At 53.5% G+C, this 24,087-nt stretch overlaps 1 protein-coding gene across 1 annotated transcript in view; it reads left to right on the forward strand.

Annotated features, from left to right (window-relative positions):
• The first annotated feature begins 524 nt into the window (after positions 1–524).
• The window catches only part of FAM78B (family with sequence similarity 78 member B), a 79,848-nt gene continuing 56,285 nt past the window's right edge, over positions 525–24,087 (forward strand). The window contains exon 1 of the mRNA XM_007078111.3: positions 525–787. Coding sequence (XP_007078173.1) covers positions 525–787 — 263 coding nt within the window. The remainder of the gene's footprint in view (positions 788–24,087) is intronic.

Genomic DNA, 24,087 nt, shown 5'->3' on the forward strand with positions numbered 1-24,087 from the left:
TGCAGCGGCGGCGGCGGCGGCGGCTGCTGCTGCTGCTGCTGCCGCCGCGGAGGCAGACAGACCGGGCGCTGCCGCCGCCGCTGCCGCCGCCGCCGCCGCCGCCGCCGCCGCCCTCCCCCGGCTCCATGCCGCCGCCGCCGCCGCCGCCTCCTCCTCCTCCTCTCCGGCGAGGGGCGGGGGGCTCCGGCCCCGGGTGGGCACCGCTCCGCGCAGCGCCGCTCCCCCCCCTGCCCTCGGCGGGGGCGCCCGCCGCCTCCTAGGAGCGCACGCTCCGCGCGCCCTGCCGGAGAGAGGGGGCGGGCGTGGGCGGGGGCCGGCGGGCGGGCGTCGGGGCCCCCGCGCGGCGGCCGGAGGAGGGGGCTTCCCCGGAGGATGCCCGGCGGCGGCTCCCCGCTCCCAGGCGCGAGCTGAGCCGGACCGGGAGCGGGCGGCGCGTCGCCATGCCGGCGTGACGGGCGCCCCCGGCTGCCCGCGCGGGCCCCCGCGCTGCCCCACGCCGCGCCGCGCCGGCGCCGGGCGGCAGGATGGGCTGTATCCAAAGCATCACCTGCAAGGCGCGGATCCGGCGCGAGAACATCGTGGTGTACGATGTGTGCGCCACCATCGACCAGTGCCCCACGCGCATCGAGGAGACCTCGCCCATCGTCCTGCGCTACAAGACCCCCTACTTCAAAGCCTCGGCCCGCGTGGTCATGCCCCCCATCCCCCGCCACGAGACCTGGGTGGTGGGCTGGATCCAGGCGTGCAACCAGATGGAGTTCTTCAACACCTACAGCGACCTGGGCATGTAAGCGACCGGCGGCGCGGTGCCGGAGCCGGGTCCCTGGCCCCGTCTCTCCTCCCCACCCCGACCCTCCCGCTCAGCTCCTTCTTAGCGCTCTCCCCATCCTCTTTCTAAACCTTCCTCCCGCCTCCTCTTCCACCTCCCTCCTCCCTGCGCTTTTGTTTCAGTGACAGGGCGGGTGTAGGGAGGCTCCTCGCGAAGGCATTTTCTGGTGGTTTGCTTCTGACTCCCCGTGAACGCGAGGAGGACGGTGCGGGGCGGCGAGAACACGACGAGGAGGGTTCGAGAGACGGGCGTCGGGGTGGCTGGCGAGTGCCCTGGGAGTTTCGGGGCGCCGTCTGGGCTTGGTGGGGGCTTCCCGGGAAGAGTTTGGGGGGACCTGTGGAGAGAGGAGCGGAGTGGAGTGCCGGGGGCGCACGGGCTGTGCCGCGCGTCCTGTGGAAAAGCCCGAGCGGGCTTGGAGGAGAAGGTCCCGGGCGTCCGAGCGGGACTCGCTGGTTCTGCCTTTGGTTCCCTCGATCGTTGGGTTTGAAACCTTGCGCCCCAGTCCGGGGAGCCTGCCGGCGTTAACATTCGGAGCCGCAGACCCGGCCGAGCCGCCTCTCCGGCTCGGCGCCCTCTGGACGAGGTGTGCGGCGGTGAGGAGCACCTTGTGCGAGCAGCCTGGGGCTGGCGTGGCGCGGTGTTTTCCTTGTGCTCCTGCGAAGCGCGGGTCCCTTGGCCGTCCAGGGTCCGTCCTTACTCCACTCACTAACTGCGGCGCTGGAAGGGATTCCCCGGCGCCCACCGGCGAATCCTGCCGGCGAGCTGGGAGCTCTCCAACTTCCTTCAGCAGCGCCGCTCGGTGCGCGCGGGGCTGGGCGGCTACGGGGAGACCCAGCGCCGCGGCGACGCCGCGGCCGCGGCCAGGAGCCCACAGCCTGCCCCAGCAGCGCAGGCTGCGGGCCCTCGCGTCCAAGACTTTTTAGTTACTGGGTTTTCTCAACCTCCCTGCCAGCTCCCTTGCAGGAGCAGAGTCTGAGCAGTGGGCGGCTGCAGCGGCTAACGGTTTGGGGGCCTGCCTTCTACCTGTGTTGCGGTGTTGGTCCAGAGCACCCTACCTGCAGGCTGTAGAGAAACCCTTTCCTGGAAATTGGGCCTCGTGCCATTTATCACCCGAAGACTCTAGAACTTCCAAGGTTCATCTCCTGAATGTTGATATGGGGCGAGCGTGTTTCTATTTCGAAAGGTCAAACTATCCTTTCAGTGGCAGTTGGCAGGCTTTTTCTTGCATTCCGAGAGCATGTAAATTAACACTAGTCGTGGATGCTAAAAGAAATTTTGACAGGTCGTTTTGTTCCCCTCACCTTCGCCTCAAAGAGTTTGAACTTTTCTCTTTAAGCACGGGATCTCAGTGCTGGAGAGAGCTCATTCCTAGTGATGATGGGTGAGAGCCTAGTTTCTTCCTGTAATGCCTCTGCTCGGTGTGTGTTCTTATCTTTCTGGAAGACAGCTGGATGTAAGAAATGGGGGTGGGGGCCATATTATTTTAGGTGGATCATGCCGTTTAAAACCAGACACACCCTCAAAAGGATGATTATATCTGAACACACGGGTCTCTTAAAGTGGCTTTTGTAGAAACTGTTTCCAGCAAAGTCAGAGCAAGCCCCAGACCAAGCAGAGGCTTTCCCTTTTGTCTCCCTGGCCCGGCTCTGATGGCAGTGTGCTCCTTGGCGGGGGTCGGGGCAGGGGGCAGTCACTGCAGTCTGGGGCCTCTGTAGAGGAGGCTGGGAGGGACTGAACAGAAACAGCCTCACTTTTCCCCAGACCGCACAGCCAAACCTCTCTGTTGCTCATATCTCTTGTGAATCAGTATATCAAAAGCCAACAAACAAATAATTTCTTTCCATAAAAGAAAATATATTCTGCCTCAGGAAGAGCCAAGTTGAGCTATAAACAGACATAGTAGTTGAACTTCCTTGGATCAGTGGGAGGGTGTGCCCACCACGGAACCAACTGTGATGGAGATGAGCTGGGGTTGGGTCTGAGGGACACATATTCCCCCGACCTTATCTGACTGAATTCTTGCCTTTGGGGCTTGGGGAAAAGTTTTGCTTTTAAACTGCCGCTATCAGTATTTTAAGATTCTTGGTGGTCATCTTGCTGCAGGGGAGCAGGAGTGTCCCCAAGAAATCATGAAGCCTGTTATTGTAGATCTGTGCCCAGAGTCTACCTGTCTTCGTGGTCGCAGCAATTGCTGTGTGTTTAAGGATACTTTGGAGCCCAGATTTGATTGAACCGATCTCCACAAAATGTTTATGACCTGAAAACTTAGCCAGTGCAGACTTTTTAATGGGACCTCATGTTGCATGAATGTCATCACAGCCTATTAGTTATCTGCTTCAGCCAGTGTCTTGAGTTGGGGGCGGGGGGGGGGGGTGGTGAGCGGAGAACACCGCAGGCTGAATTTTCACCCCTGTGCAATGCTGTTGTTCCATGAAGCATGATATGATCAGAGGGTTTAGCTTAGAAAGCTGCCTTTTCGACATTATAAAAGGGACTGCCAGAGGAAATCCACAATTGAAAATGGCAAGAAACTTCTAGTGACAGGCTTAAAAAGCAAACATGGGCTTTTGTGGTTTAGGGTTTCAGCATTTCCAGGAAGGAGTCGGTTTCTGAAGGAGCATTTGAAATCGTTGATGATACTGATGGCCAGAGCATCGTTTGAACTTGAACACATGTGACTTGGAATGTCCTCCCACGACCACATAGAACCCAGGCTGGGGAATACTTATGTCCCCTATTTATGTCTCCTGGGCCCTGGTGAATGCTGCCGATGCAGCCCTGGGGAGACAGCTGCAAGCCTTCCTCTTTTGGGGATGAAAGGCCTCTGGCTTTTCTCAGTCGTCCCATCAGTAAACAAATATTTACCGAGCGCCTCCCAGGTAAGGGCGCCAAAGGACCAGCAGGCAACTTCACTGTTCCTCAGTAGGAAGGAGTGTTCCCCAGGGTGTCGGAGAAATGCTGGAGACGGGGTTGGGAAAGCAGGCAGCGTGTTCTGGAGGCAGAAGGACTGGAGCTGGATGTGAGAAATGGATCAGGTTCACCTAGATGGGGGGGGGGTGGTGCTAATTCTTAAGGGGGACGAACAGCAAATACATGGAGTCAGGAAAAAAGAAGTTGTTGTAAGGGGGCATAAGTAGGCTGGGGGAAGGGGAGCTGTCAGGTCGGAGAGCAGTGGGAGACGAGGTCCGAAAGCAGGCTGGGGTCTGTCCGGGAAGGCCTAGAACAGTGTGACCCGGAAGAGAAGGTTGAGGTCAGGTCATCGGAGCCAAGACAGAGTGTCGGGAGGCTCTTCCCACCTCCTTCAGACCATGTGGGAGCTTTCCAAGAGGGACACAAAAATCTTTGTGATGGAACAGCTTTGAATGCTAGAGCGCGGCACCCAAGAGGTTTCCTGAGTGAGGTTTGAACAAAGAATGGGGTTCATGTGTCAAGGACGGACGAGGTGAAGCCGGAGTGCGGGGCGAGAGCCAGCAGCAGCCCTCCCCACTCTCTCGGAGCCCCATGTGAGGCATCTTCCGAGCTGTAAGGGAGCTCTGGTCAGCCCGGGTGAAACTTTTTTAGGAGATCGTAGCTCACTCCTGCCTGTCTCTCTACTCTACTCTTTCTTCAGAGCCAACGTTAATGAGAATTTGACTCCACTAACCCACCTTGGTCGTCTGTTCATTTCGACCCAAGCTGGTTTCTATCCATCGCAGAATCGTTCTTGCTCAGTTTGTGACGTCCGTGTGACCAATACAGGAGACACCATTGAGAGACACTTGCTTTTTCAGCAATGACAGCTTCCTCCATCTTGAATCACCCCCATCTTTTAGCTTTATGCCGTTTTTCTAGCTGTTTCTCTGTCTTACTCGAAGTACCGTTCATCAGGACGTTACTCATCTGATCCTCTCCCTGGTAATTTTATCCATCCCAACGGCAGCCTCTGTGTGATATGCAGTCACCTGTGGTATAGGTGTGTGTGTTTATGTAGTTTCCACTCGGCTGTCTCAAAGACATCTCAAATTTAATGGCTCCAAACTGGACCTCTTTTTTTTTTTTTTTTTTTTAATGTTTATTTCTTTTGAGAGAGGGAGACAGAGAATCTCAAGCAGGCTCCACACTCAGCACAGAGCCCAACGTGGGTCTCAATCCCACAATGGCGAGATCACGACCTGAGCCAGTGTCTAGAGTTGGGCGCTCAATCAGCTGAGCCACCCAGGCACCCCCAAACCAGAACTCTTGATTGCCACTATAGCTCCCTCCTCCCCAAATCTGCACCTCCACAGTCTTTCCCCCATCATGGTAAAGACCAGCCCCTGAGCTGCTCAGGCTGAAACGTCTGTGTGTCACCCTAGATATCCTCCCACATGTCCAGTCCATCATCAAACCCTGCTGGTCCCATCTCCGAGATAGCTCTGTAATCCGGCCACCTATCTGCATCCACGCATACCCTCATAGGACAGGTCACTGTCAGCTATCATCTGCTCCAACAGAGGATTTCTAGACAAACTTGCCACCTCCATTCTTGCCCCCACCCCCCACCTCCAGTCTCTTCCCCACCCAGGAGCCAAGTGATACTTTTGAAACGTAAATGTTACCGCTTTCCTGCTTAAACTTTTTTACTGATAAATTCATTGCAGTCGGAATACAGTTTGAATTTGTATCCAAATTCAAGGGACAGCCTCTTCCCTGGTCTCTGAAGGTCTGTCCTCAAGCCGCGTTGGACTGTTTCCATTTCTTCAAAAAACCCAGCTTCTCCCCAATTCAGAACTTTGCCTGTGCCGCTCTTGTGTCTGACGTCCTCTGGTTGCTCACCCTTCTCTAGAAGATTCCTACTTCTCAGTCACGTCTAAGCTGGCACCTCCTCAGAAGCCACTCTGATTTCACAGTTTAAATTCAGGTTCTTCTGGTCTCTTTGAGACACTGTTCTTTTACTTGTTTCAGTTAGCGAGAATGTAATTGTATACTTATCTAACACCTGACCCTTCTGCCCCTTGAAAGTAGATACTGTATCCATTCTCTTCCCGTGAAGAGTGCATAGCTCCTAGCAGATACTCCATAAACATTTGAAAAAAATAAATGAGCCATTTTTTTCTGACCTCAGTGAGGCTATGTCACCTTCAACAAATCCTGTCTGTCTTCAAAGTCAGCTGTTCATAGTAAACCCAAGGCTAACCCTACCAAGCTCTTGAACTCTAGACATACGTGCCGTCACTTAGCACGGACACAGTTTAATGCCACTTTGCTTTTGTGTCATTTCATCCTGCCTTTGCCCCAGCAGATCCACTGCGTCTCATAGCAGGGCTTCTGTCTGTCGCTTCCTCTGTCTCTGTGCAGTAATCTGTGCACCACGAGTCACGCTCAGCAAACGCGGAAGCCTCACTTTCCTGTCACCTGTGATAAAGTGGCATCCAGGGCCTGCCCGAGGAGAGGTAACATAGAGACCTTGTCCTAGCACGTCACCTGCATCGCTGACTCGTGGCCTGACTCTCAGGACCTGGGTACTTTAGCATTTAGCGTCATTTCCCCCAAAGCTAGCACGCCCCTTCTTGTTCACAGCTGCGTGCTGCCTGCGTGTGCAGTATGGCTTTGCGGGTGGCTCTCACTGGTCGTAGAGGTGCCTCCTTTAGGCATCTGATAAGTCCCCAGGCCATTGCACCAACAACCATCCCCCATTCCTGTTTCATCACTGGATGGGGGTGGGGGGGCATGATCTGGAAGTAGCTGGAACTGCTCCCCACCGGAAATGTTGGGGACTCCCAGTCTAGAGCATCAGATGGGAAACAGGATGCACTTCCCTTCTTAGAGTCCTGAGTGCCCTTGGAGGGGGCGGTGGCCTAACCCTTTGCCTCTAATCTTCCCCATCTGGGAGAAAGGGAGCTGCAGCAGATTAGCAGGCCTTATCAGGAAGCACTAAGCTCACTGGAGATAAAGCACAACCCCGGGGCTGGAGGGAGTGGGAGGAACCAGAGGAGACTTCAGGAAGAGGGTTCGAAGGGGACTTAAAAACGTGGCTGGTGGAACCCAGGATGCTAAAATACAACCGGGCACTGGGTAGACGGGACGGCAGGGTGTCAGTGACCTTGCACGGGGCAGCAGAGGCAGATGCTGTCTTTGGGGCCCGGTCTGCAGATGCTTCATGTTCCAGGTTAAGAGAGAAGGGGCGTCTGGGTGGCTCAGTCGGTGAAGCACCCGTCTCTTGGTTTCAGCTCAGGTCATGATCTCACAGTTCGTGAGTTTGAGCCCCACATTGGGGTCCTCTCTACCCCTTCCGCACTCACTCACTCTCTCTCTCTCAAAATAAATAAGTAAACTTTAAAAAAGAGAGAGAGAAAGAAAGAGAGAAGGCTGGCCGCTGCTGCGGCCTAGGGCCTCGCTTCTCCCTCGGCGCTCCTTGAGGAGAGGAACAGGGTTGCCCAAAGGCCCCAAGTAGGTGATTCTGTAGCTTCCTTCTCGTCCAGCCACTTGGGTCACAGATAACAGAGGGCTCCCCTTTCTGATGTGTTCACGCTGAACAGGCCGCAGGAAGTGGCCGTGATTCATAAATGGCTATCACAAGAAAAGAAATGATGTCAAGTTTGCCGTAACAGAGCATTCTGGTGAGCACTCCCAGAGAGGCAGGGCCCATGGAGGGCCGGGGTCCCTGGCAGGGGTCAGGACCCGCACGGCAACCACAGAGAAGCGCCCACACCGACAATCATGCGCAAGCTGCCCGTCTTTCTCACCGGCCCTCCCCTCTCACCGAGGCGCCCTGGAGGTTTTGCCAAGGGTTGTAGACGGAGGGGCCGGTGTGTTGAGGTGGGAGAACCATTCCCATCAGGGAAAGCCTCCTGAGTCTGGGAGATGCTGCTACTGAAGGGCCACGAGGGGAGGGCCACGAAGGCAGGGGACAAGATGACACGGAAGGTCTCTGCGCCGAGTGCTTTCCACACACGGCCTCTGGGAATCTCAGCAGCCAGGGAGGTGCTTCTGTGGCCGGGAGGGTCAGTAGGGGGCCCAGGGCCTCAGGGGCAAACAGCCCCGCCAGGAGGCCGGGCTGGGGCTCCCATCAGCCCATCACTGTGTCTGGTCCACGGCCTTAACTCCTAGGAAGGAGGTGCTCTGAACTTTAACTCCTAGGAAGGAGGTGCTCTGAACTGGCTCTGCGGAATATTGCTGTCCCCCAACGGTTCGCTGGTCTTTTCTGAAGCGGACCTAGTTGTAGTGTCTGCTCGGATCTGTCTTATTTCCTCACTCCTCGGGAAACGGAGAAAGTTGTCCTGAGGTCATGGATGTGGGCGTCTCAGAGCTCCCGCTGAGGGCAGACGTTAGCAGGATCTTTGGGGCGAGGGGTGCAGAGAAGGCAGGGAACCAGCTCTGTCCTCGCCCAGAATCTCGTTCCCTGGGAACAAGGGGACGCCTCCTTGCCTCGCAGGGATCCCACGCCGGCCAGTCTGGGCTGCAGGTTTTAGGCCCATGCCTCCTCCAGGAGCTTCCTTGAGGGTCCGTGTCAGCCCTCATGGGCAGCATGACAGTCACCCAGACCCCTCAGTTAGCTGGACTTCAGAGTCTGTTCGTCCCTCAGGCTCTCCAGACAGTTGGTGTCTGGATGGACAACCAAGAACAGAAGGCAGATCACTTGTGGTGGTGGAAGGACCCTGGGCTTGCACATCAGCTCAGCGGACATACTCCTTGCACTGTCACTCCTTTCCCAGCCCATGCTGTTCCAGCTCAGGAAGGAGCTGCGGACTTTCCAGCCCCGGGTGGGCAGATGAGGACCAATACCTGAAGTGATTTGCACCCAGATGACGGCTGATGTGTCCGCTGTCGTTCATGTACTTGGTTCTTTCCATACAGACAGGTCCTGTCTCTATAAAAAGGAGACTTCACACAGGTACCCTGACAATGATCACAGACACGTTGAGGACAACCGTTATTCCCATTTTAGATGAGTAAGCAGAGACCCGAAGAAAGAGACTATGAAGTGTGCTCAAGGTCACCCTGGCAGGCACTGGTTGGGTCAGGCCTGGTGCCCAGGCCTCCCAACTCCTGCCCTAGAGCCTTTGTGTGCCAAGTGCACAGTCAGCCAGCCCTGGACAGGAGCCGGGGACAAGAGAAGTCATCCTGAGAGCCACGCACACTCAGCACCCCTGGGTCAGTCAGCATTTGTGGCCTGTGAAGACCAGAGAGGGGCAGAGAGGAACATCGAAATGCATTCAGCAAAAGCAAAGAGAAATTTTCAGGCTGTCAGATTAAAGTGAAATAAATAAGACCTTGGCGTCTGATGGCACCCCAGCGGGGTCTCTGTGACAGGCCTGCCTCAGAAAGCCTCTGGCTGGCCTCCTCTCTTGGGGCCTGACCTTTCCAAGCTGGCTTTGGGCCCGCATCAGGCCCGGGCGCTCCGAGGCTGTCAGAGGTCTGGCTAATGGGAAGCGATAAACCGGTCAGCATCCTCGCTCAGCAGGCCCTGCGGCATCTTGAAGAGGCAGGCGGGCTGAGGAGATCGGGGCTTCTGGGCATGAGGGGTGGCCTCGACAGGCTTTGGCAAGTTGGAAACGGCCAGAAACGGGCCAATGAGATGTTGCTTTGCTCTAGAAATGGGAGTAGGGGGCCGGGGTCAGGGGCTGGGGTATGTGGGGACTGAAAGGCATGAAGGGGACTTAGATGGGCTAGTTGTGGGGGAGCAGGGTGCCACCCTCTTGTCCTCCTACTAAGAGCCCCCCGCTGAGCCTCCAACCCCAGGGGGCGGCCTCCACACCTACGGCTGACTCAATCCAAGACCAATTTTTTTTTTTTTCCAGTGACTCAAATAATGGAGAATCTGTTTCAAACCTTCCTAAGTAAGCTTCCCAATTTTTAAGAAAGATAAGAAATTTGTGGGGCGCCTAGGTGGCTCAGTCGGTTAAGCATCCAACTTTGGCTCAGGTCATGACCTCGCGGTTCATGGGTTCGAGCCCCGCGTCGGGCTCTGTGCTGACAGCTCAGAGCCGGGAGCCTGCTTCGGATTCTGTGTCTCCCTCTCTCTCTGCCCCTCCCCTGCTCACGCTCTGCTTCTAAATAAATAAACGGACAAACATTAAAAAATAGGGGCACCTGGGTGGCTCAGTCGGTTAAGCGTCCAACTTCGGCTCAGGTCACGATCTCGCGGTCCATGAGTTCGAGCCCTGCGTCGGGCTCTGTGCTGACAGCTCAGAGCCTGGAGCCTGTTTCAGATTCTGTGTCTCCCTCTCTCTCTGACCCTCCCCCGTTCATGCTCTGTCTCTCCCTGTCTCAAAAATAAATAAACGTTAACAAAAAAAATGAAAAAAAAAAAATAAATCTGTGCCATAAAACTAAACCCACACTCCCAAGATTTCTTCGTGGCCTTTGATGCTGGGGAGGCTGTCTTATGCTGGGCCACACGTGCACTTCAAGGAAGGGGTGGGTATTGGCCTATTCTGTTGTCTGTCTGCCCTTGAGGCCATAAGCAGCTTACTCAACTCGATGATAGTCAGCCATTTGTTGAACATGCGTCTAGTGCTAAATGCCTCATGTGCCCTTCTGCGAAGTAGGGCCGTTCCTTTCCACATAGTAGAGGTGAAGAAACTGAGGCCCGAAGGGGTTGAGTAACTTGCCTGGCATTGCCCAGCTAATCAGAGACAGAGCCAGGATTGGAAGCCAGACTTCCAGAGACTCTGTGATGTTACAAGCCTCATTAAGGGTTGAGTGAATGAATGAACAAATGAGGAAATACAGGGTGTTCAGGAGATGGCCTGAGTGCTTGCTTTTGTCCTTACTGAGCAGACCCGGGGAACAAAGGGTTTAATCAAATTGGAAATCACCGGCCTCCTCGCCTCCCAGCTGGTTTGCTCAGCTGGTCGTGACATGACGTTAATGAGACCGGGGTCTTGGGGTCGGACCCAGGGGACCCTCTTGGCACCCGAGTCAGTGTTCTTTACCCTTCCGGCTACCAGTCACAGCAGAAGCTAAAGAGAAACACCCAGAAAAAGGCAGGTAGTGGGTCAGCAGAATCATCTGTGAGTCACGGAGTGTTAGGGCAGCATGGGAGCTCATCTTGCCTACCTGCTCATCTTACAGACAGGGACACCAAAGCCCAGAGAGGGGCCGTGACACAGCCAGTGAGTGGCACCACCAGGCCTCAGACCCACGTCCTTCCGACTCCCTGCAGCCCTAGTCTGTAAAGTAGTAATTGGGTCACCACGTCTGATTTTTTCATCCCTGCCCCCACCACCCTGCACGCCGTTTGCTGAAGGTCCAGGTTTCTGGACAGAGATGGCCACCCGCCCAAGAGAGGAAGCCACACAGAGGACAGGAAGAACCCGGCCCTCGGCAGCACAGAGGGGAGCTCGGATCAGCCCAAGGGATGTCTACACAGCTGCCAGGAACAGAGAGACCAGCCTATTCCCAGTGTCCACAGACAGTGATTAGCTAGCAAGAAAGGAGAGGGTCTCCCCAGAGAGGCGCATCACAGATGGCAGGAAATGGGAGGGTTTGGCAGCCCACGGGGGGGGGGGGGGGAGGCAGGGGGAGGGATGTATGGAGAAATTGGGATTCTGCCTGGGTGCCCAGCAGCCCAGGATCCCTCTCCCCCACCTCATACTCCCCTCCCACCCAGGTGCTGATGCTGTACATGGGCCCCCTGGCTCGCTGCCCACACACAGGCAGGGTGGCTTCAGGGCCCCTGGCAGCTCCAGAAGAAACAAGATCCAAGTGGTGTCAAAGATGACAGATTGTGAGGGGCCGGGGGCCCTCCCCTGATAGCAGGGCTCAGCTGGGAGGCCCCCATGGGGCAGAACAGATGGGGAGAGTCTGAGAGGGATATCCTAGCAGCCTGGAGACTCCGTTTCTGTTGTGTCTTTTAGTTGGGTTTCTCTCCATTTTTTGGGGGGGGGAGGGGGTCTTATTTTTTGTTAACTTGAGGCACTTTAGCAGGGGGCATGATCGAAGTGGGCTGTCTGTTCACTGCAAAGAAGGGAGGGGTGGACGGGAACAGAAACGAGCCGGTCAGGGCCAACACACCGTTTGCCCGTTGTGGGATTTAAGGAGGGTCTAGAGGAAGGACTGCAGAGGGGGCCGTGTGTGCCTCTCAGCAGCCTGTCACTTCTGCCTGTCTGGTGACTCCAAAACTGTGTCTTTGTACCACTCCAGGCTGCCCGTCAGTCGTGATGACTAGAAAGTCAGAGCAATGTCACGTGGTCTGTCCCCCTCTTACACGGTCCTGTTCCAGCCTGGGCCTCCCTCTCAAAACTTGGCACTAGAACTTACCTCTGGACCTCCCTGGAGGAGGACGCCCCTTCAGATCTCCTGGCCTAGTTGGGCCCCTCGGCAGTGTCCCCTTGGCCCGCGGGGCCTTTTCAAGTCCCTGTCCACCACATGCAGCATCTCTTGAGTCTGTGTCGACATTTCCCTGCCTGGTTTCTGGCCCTCTGCTTTATCTCGGGTCAGTCTCTCTTACTCTGTCAAGCTGCTGGGCCTTAGCCAGATGCCTGCCCCAGCCCCGTGTCCTCCTGGGTCCTCCCTGTCGGGCTCCCTCTTTGCATCTGAGGTGGGAGGGAGAAATGCAGAGGGGGTCCTGGCCGGAGGAGCAATGCTGTCCTTTGCCCCAAAAGCCCGTGAGCCACCCTGTCCTCCTCATACCCTCTAAACCTGCACTGGGTACCGTCCTCTCGTGGTGGGGGCGGGGAGGGTTTCAAAAGCCATGGAAACCGCTTTATTTTTTTTAAGTTTATTTATTTAGTTAGAGAGAGCGAGAGCGAGCACAGGAGGGGCAGAGACAGAGAATAATCCCATGCAGATCCTGCTCTGTCAGTGCAGAGCCTGATGTGAGGATTGAACTCATGAACCGTGAGATCATGACCCGAGCCATAATCAAGAATTGGACGCATAACCGACTGAGCCACCCAGGTGCCCCCATGGAAAGTTCTTTATAAGGAAAATTGTTTGGGACTGAAAGGGGCAACCAAACTAGAGTTCTGGAAGACTGGCAAGGCAGCTGAAACTCAGACAAGACCAGAGGACTGGGGACATCCCCAGAGTGGGTGGGGCTGGGAGGGGGCCGGTCCACTCACAGAAGTCTGTACCAGAGGGATAGGGTATGAAAGAAGTTTGAGAACACGGTTCACTGCCCTTGTCCTCTTGGTGACCATCAGAAAGGCCTGGGCGTCAAGAGCAGACCCTGCGATGTGGGAAAGAGGACAGTTGATGAGGTGTGGATGGGGCCCAGGGAAGCCACAGTCAGCCTGGTTCCTGCCCAGCAAGGCCGGACAAACTCTTGACCTTCTGTCCTGCCCTGCCTGCTGGGTGTGAACTTGGGAGACCCGGGCAGGGCTGGTGCTGATCTCACTCCCGCCCCAAAGCCAAGAACAGCTACCCTTGGTCTTCTTTGCTGAAAAGCCCCTAGGGTAACAGTCTCTGGTCAGGTAGCTGAGCTGAGTGGCCCCAACTAAGGGGTGCCAGAGACAGAAGGGAGGGTTGGGGCCGGGAACCCCGAGGTGGCCCCTCTGCGGCCAAGGTGGCGTCCTCCTGCTCCGGCCACTGTCTCATCTTCTCTCAGGTGTCTCTGAGAGAGGTCACCTTTTCCGAGCCCGAGTCCCACAGGGAATCTCACCACCTGGGTGTACCTGTGGGGTCCCTTAATCACTATTGAAAAGACTTTCCAGAGGTGGAATTATTGCATAATTAGACGAAAGGTTGGACCTGAAGGTTGCCTGAAAGGGGTCACTGTGCAGATTTGGAGCTAAAAGGGCCCCTTTCTCCTGCAGGAACTCCCAGGCCCTTGGCGTAGCATGGAAGGGGGGAGAGGTGGCTCTGTCTACCTGGTAAGGTTTTCGCGGAAACCTTATCTGTCAGCCTTTAACCTCCAGATCTGTGCATACTTTTCCATTAAGCAGCCAATTCTCTTTTAGCCACATGGCTGAAGGGTGGCGTGCATCCAGGACTCGAAGTCGGGGCGCCTGGGCGCAGCAGCCCCCGCTGAGGGTTGTTTGTGAACACTTGGGGCTTCAGATGGTTTTTTCTCTACTCACATGGTGCCACGGTTTCTGCGGCTTGTGTCGGTGACGACAGACAGGATGGAGGAGTCCTAGGCCAGGTACCCCCACAACTGGACGAACAGCCACCACTGAGCCAAGAAGAGTAGAGATGCTTCTGGGTCAGCAGATAGGTGTGTTTAGCTTTGCTGCAGGGGAGAAATCCATCCTTACTCGAATGCCGAGAGTGGTTTTTCTAAGATTTACCCTCAGCGTCTGGTGCTTCTTGAAATGTCTGGGCAATCAGAATTAGGATCTAGAGTTTCACTGTCGTATTTATGACTTGCCACAAAAAAGGAAAAACATTTCGGAATGGGTTTAATGCTATTCCAAAAGAGCAAAGACATTGAGAAAAAAGTTCCATTAGAAACCTCTCTGGTTAAAGGGAAGTGGAGTAGCTAGAGAGACAGAAGCGGGTAGATGGCGAGGCTGCCTTCACGGGGACGGGTCAAGGGCTAAGTATATCCAGAGTCCAAGAACACAGACTATTTACAGGCTAGCATCAAACTCTTGAGCTGTTATGGCTCTCCCTCCAATCATTTCTAGTCTCCAGGATTCAATTTCTTCTGTGATGCCTCCCCTGTCAGTCAACATTTTGATCCGTGCATGCATGACCCAGGACGGAACTGGGATGGAGCTCCCTGGCCTGTAGCTCCTTGGTGACAATCAACTTCCGTACAAGCTCAGAACGTTGGTTCTGGGTCCCTCCATCCAACTTCTGGTTAGTCACTATTTATGTCCATACGGCCCAACTTGTTACTTGTGTTGTGCAAACGTTCTGTGTTCTTGCCAAGCTTTATCTGCTTGATCTATTAGTTAGTGAGAAGGTCTGTTGAAATTTCTCTCCATGCCGGGGTGTTCATCACTCTTCCTGCAGGGTTCTCGAGTTTGCTTTATACATTTTGGGGCTGAGCCTGCTTGCTTCTTTGGTTTCGCTTCCTCTTCATTTTTGACCTCTGGGGAACGTGTTTTTGCAAGCTCAACTGTGGATCCCATAAGAGATTTGTAACGGAGGGTCTTCCAAGATATTTATTTCACTACATTATGATTTCCTTACTAGGTTCTTCTGTTCCTTAACTGTAAAGCAAAAGTAAGGCAAGAAGTAAGCTTTTTGTGGCTACCTTTTCTGGTTGGAAGGAATACCTTTCAGAGCAAGCTGCTTGTCCAGGCGAGGCCCTTTGGTAAAAAGAACTGAGGTTTCTCAGCAGCCCACCATTGGGGGTGGAGAGAGGAGCCAAGGCACTGGGAGGGTCTTGGATTGGGGGGGGGGGTCTGGGAAGACCCCTGCCATGCACTGGACACAGCCGACTGAGGCGTGCTGTTGTCTCGGTGACTCCGTTTCTCTGCTTTGTTGTCAGTGCTCTCTGGTCAACGACTATGGCATTTGTCCCCATCTGTGCACACCTCAGGGCCCCAGCTCTTCCTGGACAAGCCAGGATGTTCTGGAGAGGAGAGCTGCATTCCTAGGAAGCCTCGAGGCCCTGCCTGAGCACAGCCACCCTCCGTGTCTCTCTGTAGCATCAGAGACTCAGAAGGAGTTGGCTCCAGATTTCCCCGCTCTTCTTCCCTGGGCTGACCCCTGAGGCTCATTTTGCGCTGGCATTTGGCTTTTGGCAGGTGGTGAGCTGGTTTGCCTCCTTCTCTTCCAGATGGCTCCGAGAAGGACCGACAGGAGGAGGAAGGGGGCGGGGAGACAAAGCTGTCTGCTGTTTGGCAGGCAGAACCAGGGACCCCAGAGAGGGCACACACACACACACACACACACACACACGCATGCCCGGCATTGCCCTGGCACTCCTCGGGCTGACTCTCTCCACATGTGGGGATGGGGGTGGGGATGCCCTGCGTCGAGCTACCCTGGGGTGTGCAGATCTCAAGGTAGTCGGAGTCACGTAAAACTCGAATCTGGTGACAAAAGACGAGGCTGGAGCTTCCGCATTTACAAAAGCGCCTTTCTGTAGTTACTTCTGCTGAGGCTCCGATTCATTCTTCAAGGCGGTGGTTTTGTCCACATGACGCCGGAGAAAACCAAGGCTCGGGAAGCTTAAGCGATTTGGCAGGTTTACACGGTTAGGAAGTGGCCACGTTTGCCATCTGATTCCAGATTGATTGCTCCCTTTAGGTAGCTGATGCCAGAAAAGAGGGACGCAATGGAACTTTAGACGCCGAAAAGACCACGGAGCCCCCCAACCCGACGGCTTTGCTTTGCAGGTTAAGCAACGACACAGATGTGAAAGGAGGTGAAGGGAACTGTCCAAGGTCATACCAACAGCTAAGCGGCAGACCAGCTGAGATCCCCCAGGATTGAGTTTATTTTAAAATATGTCTGGGTTTTTAATAACAATTCAGTGAGTTTAATTTTTTTATACAAGTTTATCACTTCTCTGAGAAACACACTGTATAATGCAGTAACGGTCTGCAGGAATGACCTCGCCTGGACAGGCGCTTTATTGGGGGCACAGGGTCTCTGCTGTCAGCTGGCCTTCCTGGCTCCGAGGGGCAGAATGACTTATCTCCTCCCTCACGTCCATGTAGTGCCCGTCAGAGATCTGGGCTCTACTTCACTCAGGTGACTGTCAGGTAAGTCCCTTCCTAACCCACGTAGTCAACAGTGATTCACTGATTCATCACCCAATAGGCACAGGACGATCATGAGATACCAGATGTTTTACCAAAATGTACCTCATTAATATTGGTTTAAATTCCTATTGTCTACGGCCGCCTGGGTGGTTCATTAGGTTGAGCATCCGACTCCTGATTTTGGCTTGGGTCACAGTCCCACGGTTCATGAGATCAAGCCTGGCATCGGGCTCTGTGCTGACAGCACAACACAGAGTCTGCTTGTGATTCTCTCTCTCTCTCTCTCTCTCTGTCTCTCTGTGCTTTCCCCACATGTGTGTGCTCTCTCTTTCTCTCTCTCAAAGAAATAAACTTTAGAAAAAGTCTTTTTAAATAAATAAATAGGGGCCCCTAGGTGGCTCAGTCAGTTAAGCATCTCACTTCAGCTCAGGTCATGGTCTCACTGTTGGTGGGTTCGAGCCCCACGCCGGGCTCTGTGCTGACAGCTCAGAGCCTGGAGCCTGCTTCTGGTTCTGTATCTCCCTCTCTCTCTGCCCCTCCCCCACTTGCACTCTGTCTCTCTCTGTCTCTTGAAAATAAATAAATATTTTTTAAAAGTTGTTAAATAAATAAGTAAATAAATAAATTCATATTCTCTCTATTGCACACATAAGGAAACTGAGGCCCTTCAGAGATCATGTGATTTGCCCAACCTTGCAGTGCTAGAACCAGAATCGAAGAGCAGGTTCAAAGGACTCCTGGGCTCTGCTCCTGACCACAGAGATCAGTGCAGCATTTCTCGTACTGTTGCTTCACCTACAAGAGAAAAGTTAACCTTACGATTCCAAGCAGGGCTGGAGAAGGCTGGGAACAGCAAGTAATGTGAACACCCATTGACAGGACTATTGCACACACTCTTACAAGCTGTAAGTACAGGAGAGGTATTTCAGGATTCTTCTGAGGGCCAACACAACACTCTTTAAAAAAAAAAAAAAAAGATACAAAGGTTTGTGCTCTTTGTGTTACCAGCTCTTTAGACCCCTCATGGCTTTACTTGCATTCAGGTGAGGTCTCCATGCGGCAGAATTGGGTGGAGCTAGAGATTCCTTGTCGTTGGTGTCCTTGCTGGAGACGGAGTATTAGATTCCCGGGAGATTAGATTAGTGCACCGTGGTGGAGAAGGGCATGGGGTTCAGAGCCGCCCACCTCCTGGAACTCACTGTCCTTGACTCCTCTTTGGCTGAAGGCCACATAGCATGAAAGAGCATGGACTTGGAGCCTCCAGACAGAGGCTGTGTACATAGGTCCATACGTAGCTGTTACTAGCTGTGTGACTTCAGACATCTCGGGTACCTCTCTGTGCCTCTGCTTCCCCATCCATAAAAGGCAGTGCCTCCTGCAGAATGTTGTTCTGAAGATTTCATGAGTTGACGTTTGTGAACTGCCTACGGCAGTGCCTGACGTATCGCAGGTGCTCTGTGGTTCTGTTAAATTTTTTTTTTAATGAGCGAACAAATAACTGAATGGACAAGGCTTTATGGAATACCTGGGGCATGCCAGGAACTAGGATTGGAAATCTTTCATACCGTGCAGAAACACTGGGTAAAAGCCCTTCCTCCAGCTAAATCAGCCAGCCGGTGTTAAGCACTTGGGTGCTCAGTACTGTGCGGGGTCCACCGTGAACTTTGTAGGGAGGCCCACCCAGAGGCGGCAGAACCTGATAGGCCAGTAGAGACCGCCTAAAGACCACCGTCAGTTGTGTTTTCTCCAGGCAGTATTATACCTGTTCCCTAAAGTGTCCTTACAGGTTCAGACCTGCTCGTCCTTGGGGTCCTATTCCCAGAGAAGGTCTAGCACGAGCGGGCAGCAGCCATGAAGGACTTCCATCCTGGCGTTGTCATCCCGGCATCATGCCTGCTTTGAGCCTCCAGAACCACAGCGGTCCAGCAAAAGAGGGCGGCTGTTACCTTCAGCAGCCTCGAGGACTTTTCTGGCCATCCTCACCTCCTGCACGTCCCTGTTCTAGATGTCAGCACACTCCCCTGCCCCGTGTCCATTGCTGCACTTACTAGACTTTCCTTGTTTTCCTTCCTGACCACCGCTCCCAGGACAGATTTCTCTCTGCTCCTCTCCTCCTGGATTTGGTGTCTCCTGAACCGCAGACCCAGAGCTCAAAGCTCTTGGATTAGATTATAAGCTCAGGATTTCTAGGAACCCTGATGGCTTTGTGTGTGTGTGCTTGGCTGGGGGTGGGACCTGCAAAGAAAGATTACAAGGTCATTATCACAGAGTCATCAACCTAGCCTGAGCACTGATACTGAGGAAGGCAGAGGACCCAGAGCATCCAAGACAAAGCTCAGGATAACGGCAGGTAGTAGAAGCCAAAATGAAACGCACGCTAATGCTCAGGGGGCTGTTTACCTGCACCGAGAGGTTGACAGAGATGTCCCCTGAGACCCATTCCCCACGATTTGTCCACTTTACCATCCTATTGGCATTCTGGGTTCTGAATTTGAACATCAGCTTAATGTGCCACCCTCTGACCCTGTAATCAATAAGTTTAATTCAGAGGTACAAAAAGGGATTCGGACAGGATCCTAAATAAACATAATGCTTTGTGGTCCCAGATGTCATAAAACCCTGCATGGAGAAGGTAGAAATTGGCCCTTGAGGCCGAAAGCCTTTTCAACAAAATGGCCATGGCAGTAACTCTGAAAGATCAGTCCATTGAACTAAAGGCCCAGCGCATTCCCATGAATTGTCCTCAGGGAAGTTTCTGGACCTCCAGGCCATGTTAATAATAACCATTCTTCATCTTGATAATAGAAACTTACAAAGTGCTTCTGTTCATAACGTTTCCTTTGCTCCTGGCAATGGTCGTAAAAGGAAGGTAGAGAAGGTATCATCTCTTTTTTGCAAACGAAGAAGGCAAGACTCAGCGAAGTTATGTGACATGTCCAAGGCCAGAAGGCACAGGCATAGGACTAAACAAGCTTCTTCTAACTCGTGATCCACGATTTGTCCACTTTGCCATCCTGCTGGCCCCAGGTTCTGAGCATCAGCTTGATGGGCAGCTAACCATGAAGAGCCAGTCACCTTTCATTTGGAAAACTTGCATAGATGGGCTCCGCTTGGTGCCAAAAATGTGTCCGAGTTGAGCTTATCTTTGAGAATATATGAATCCAAGATGGGCATTTTGCTGACTTTTGCTGAAATAATGCTTTTGGGCTCTCTTAAAGTCACAAAACAGCAGAAAGGGAATTGGGGAAAACATCTGACCCATCCCTCACTCTCCCCCAGGAAACCCAGAAGCAGGTGGGTGTCCTGTATGATGCGGCCCCTTCTGCAGCCGCCCCCTCCCCCGCCACCTTTACCCATCGAAAAGCCTCCTTGCCCTTTGAAAACCCAAGCAAAGTGCTGATGCCATGATAGCATCTGGACCCAACCTCCAGGATGCCCCAGAAGGCAGGACACCAGATGCGCTCTGGGACAATTTTTTGCCATTCAGACAGGTTGGGCAGGGGCAGTGAGACAGGTGCAAGCACTTCCAAAATGTAAAGTCTTGCCTTGGGTGTATGCTGAGAAGGCAGCTCTGATTTGGAAAGACGAACATGCTGGAACCAGTCTTGATGGAAAAGATGAGAGTCTGAGGCAGGAATGGTGATTCCTACAGTCCTTGAGACTCCTGAGTCTGTGGATATCAGACAGAGATCACCTTCTTTGTCCCAGGGCCTTCCAGGGAGCACAGCCTTTACCTTGAGTAAAGCAGATTCAACCCCTTCAGGTGCCCTACCACCTGTCTTTTTTGGCATAGTTTGAGAATCAAGGCACTAGAAGTCTGATGTGGGTCTAACATTTCAGTGTTAGTCAAGCCTAGAAGGTGGTGTTGGGTCCCCCCTCCCACCCACCCCCATCTGAGGCTTTTTCAAAAAAAAAAATGCAAAACGTCTCCTTTCCATAGGCAGGAGAAAGTTTGGAAGACTTTCTTTGGAAGAGAGGGTCACGTTTTTAGTGGGAAGATGAATGGTGTCTTAGAGAAATCTCTAGGTGAGGTCCCAGGGGGAGAAGAGAGTGGGGGTTTCTTCCACAAAGAAATGGCAGGTCTCCCCTTCCCCTGTGGGCTACCTTTGATGTACTCTTTCCCCCTTGAAGCTGAAGAGTCTGCCCTGAGGAAAGTTAGTTTACACCTTGTTACTGAAGAAAAAAGCTGAGGTTGGAGAGAGAAACAGCCACCCACTCCCTGTCTGTCAAGAGCCAGTACAGCTTGAGATGAATGGGAGACCTCTCTCTGCTCCCCTCTCCGCCCGCCCCATTACACTCTGATGCTTCCTGCTTCATCGTGAGGACAGCCAGCCGCCTCCTCCCCGTCCCCGCCTCCCACCTTTTGGAATTGAGCTAATGCTTTAGGAAATATTTAATGTTCCTATGCCTCCCTTGCATAGAACCAGTTTCAGGGTTCTTGTGATCCTGGATTTACATCCGTCTCTTTCATTTCCTACAAATTTATTGCCATCTGTTGGTTTCATTCCTATGACACCCACATCGAGATCATTCATAAGGAGGGTCGGAACCATTCCTAGACCCTTCGCTTACGCAGCACTTTCCCCCATCCAAATGTCTGAGCCTGTGTGGGTCTGTGAAGGCATAATCTCCCTCCTTTCCCCTTCCTCTCCCCACTCTCACTTCTCTCTGTCTCTCTGTCTCTGTCTCTAAACACACACGCAGGTGCGCGTATTTGACCGTCAGGCAATTTAGAGTTTTGGCATTTGTTTCCTGAATGATGAGAAGTAGGCACTCACCGATCCCTTTATCCCTTGGGAACCCTGGTTGCTGGACCCACTAATTTGGGTTCAGGATTTCTTTGCTGCCTTTCCTCAGCTCTTTGGCCTCGTTGTTACTTGCTCCCACATAAAATCCCCTTCCTTCTTTATTCTCATCAAAGGTAAGTTAGCAGGTTGTGCCTCATCTGTCCCTCAGCCCCTGAGGGCATCCAGTCCCTCTCATCCTGCCACCCCACCTGCTCAGGGATTGGAGGGCTTGAGGAAGGACTGAAAGAGATGGCCCATGCTGAGGGGTCAACACAGAGCCTGAGTCGCAGTGAAGGGCTCCATACGCATTGTTGGTGGTGTTGAAGCAGTCCTGTGTCTTATCCTAACCTTCTCAGATCTGCCCACCCTCTTCTCTCCATCCCCGCCCCCTAGTGCAAGCCTCAGCTCCTCTCAGCTCTGCCACTGCCTCCGTGGCCTCCCAGCTGGCCCCCCTGCCTCCCGTCTTCATGCGCTTCCCTCTGCCACGCAGCCTCTGCATCTCCGCGTATACATCTGATCATCTCACCCCTTCTACTTAAAAACCTCCTAAGGTTCTCCATGCCCTCCGAGATAAAATTGAAACTCCTTACCAAATAATGCCAACGTCCGGAGACCTGGCCCTCCCTGCCAGGGAAGCCCAGGCCATCTAACCTGCCTCACCCAGAGCTATAGTATACTGCATGCCACCCACAGCCAGGGTTCCCCTCCCTTCTGTAATACACCTGTGAGTCTCCCCAGAGAGCCCCCCTGGCATCCACCCCACCCCAAGTCTGGATTAGGTCTCCCTCCCTCCCACTGCCTAGCCTCCACCATACATTAATAGCCAGCACTTACACGTTCCGAAGTATTTCATACATCTTGACTCAATTCTCACACCAGTCCTGTGAGCTGGGCACTGTTATTATGGCCACCTGTACATGCGGAAATTGAGACATAGAGGAATTAAACGATTTGCTCAGGACCACACAGCTCTTCAGAGCCACGATTGGAACCCAGTGATCTGGCTCCAGAGTCTGCGTTCAGAGCCACCAGGCTCTGTGGTCTCCTTTGATCAAACTATGTCCTTTACTGGACTCCTTGCCTGAGAGGCCATGGGCTCTGCGTGTTTGAATCCTGGAGCCGGGCACACTGCCTCCAGGTAGGGGTACATCTCCTTCCAATTAACCCTTCAGCCAATCCAGCCTTCTAGGCCCATGGGGCTCAGTAGATTGAAGACTAACCCACCTTATGTAGCCAGTTGCCCACCCATCATTCCATAATAGGCCTAGAATGCCTTCTATGTGTTAGAAGCGTAGGGTCAGAGACTTAGAACACAACCCTTCCCCCTTGGGGAACTTGTGATTTGGTTGAGGAAATAAACAAGATTATACACAAATCTAGAGCCATGGTAATAATGCCTCAAAGCACAAACAAAGCCAATTTCTTTGATTTATGGTCTATCCTGATACAGAGTCTCCATGTTGTCCCAGCTGGACTCCAGGTCCCTTGAAGGACCATGTGCCCAGCGCTCACCAAGTTCCTCTTTGTGGGCTCAAGGCTCCTGCTGCTGTGCTGTGCCTTGGCCTGAGTGACATAGTCTTCCCAGGCCTGGATGGTAGAGGTCGCTCAAAGGTATTGGGCATCTGGGAGATCCTAGGTTGGAAGCGGACTTGTGAGGGCAGAGCCCAACAGCAATAGGCCCGAGTTGTTGAGGACACCAGAACCTCCTTTAAGGTGTAGTCTGACCGCCCCCCCCCATCCCCAACAATCACTTTCCATTGCACAGTGTCCCCTAGTGACCTACCTCAGTATATAGATCTCTACAAGGCAGCCATCCCCTTCCATGTCAACATGCCCCAGGACAGGGCTGGCTGCTGCCGTGCCACTCACCCTCACGACCAGTCTGATCACAGGGGATCTGTGCCCAGGGCAAGGAAACCAGGATCTCTGACAGCATGCCATGCCAGGGTGCAGGGAGACCACAGCTCTGCAGGACCCGCCCAGGCCCTAGAGCCCGCCTCCTCCCAGGTCTCCACACAATCCAGCCCAGGGCAGTCTCCTTCCTGTAGAGTCCAGGTCACTTGCAGACTGTGCTTGGTATGCACAGCCTTGCATCCACCAGGGCATGCAAAAGGCAGTGCCAGCTGTCATGGGCCGTGCATCTAGCACCTGGTCACCACCCTTTGCCAGGCCCCACGTAGATCTATACTTCTCATCACCTCCAATAAAATAGATCGCCACCACCTCTTCTATAAGATGGGAATAAGCATGCTTACCTTGTAGAGATTTTGTGAAGATCCTGCATGTACTTGGCTAACAAATAGTTGTTGAGTACCTGTTGTGGGCCCAGCTCCTAACACGTAGTAATCACTCACTTACAACAGTTTTAAGAAAATCTGTCTTCGATGGGGGTTCAAAATAATGCGGAAGATGTACAGGTAGAAATACTCCACTGTCTTCCTTCAGTTGTTCAACGCTCTTAGGATGTTCAAAGAGAGGAATGTCTTGCCCGATCACCAGAGTAAAACCCGGAGAGATTTGCATGTCCCCAAACCACTGGTGTGCTTATGATGGGGCACCTGCCCCATCAGCCATTTGACTCGCTGTGCTGTAACTGCATGTTGACTTATCTGCCCCGCTAGAGACCCCGAGGGCAGAGACCATCTCCATGCATCTTAAATGTCCTTCCTCCAGAAGGCACTTGTTGGACCACTACAGGTGAGCCCTTTGTGAGTGTTCCACCTGTTCAATGGCCTGACCTTCACTGTCAGGGGAGCACGGCCCCCACATGAAGAGGGCGTAAATGCTGTAAACCCTTCATGCCCCTCTAGCACAGCTACTTTTTGCTTACAAGGCAGCGAGGCAGCCTGGGCTTTGGTGTCTGAAGACCAGAGAGCAGTCTGTAAAATGAGAGCATGGGCTAGCT

This window comes from Panthera tigris, chromosome F3 (genome assembly GCF_018350195.1).
Source record: "Panthera tigris isolate Pti1 chromosome F3, P.tigris_Pti1_mat1.1, whole genome shotgun sequence".
Lineage (NCBI taxonomy): Eukaryota > Metazoa > Chordata > Mammalia > Carnivora > Felidae > Panthera > Panthera tigris.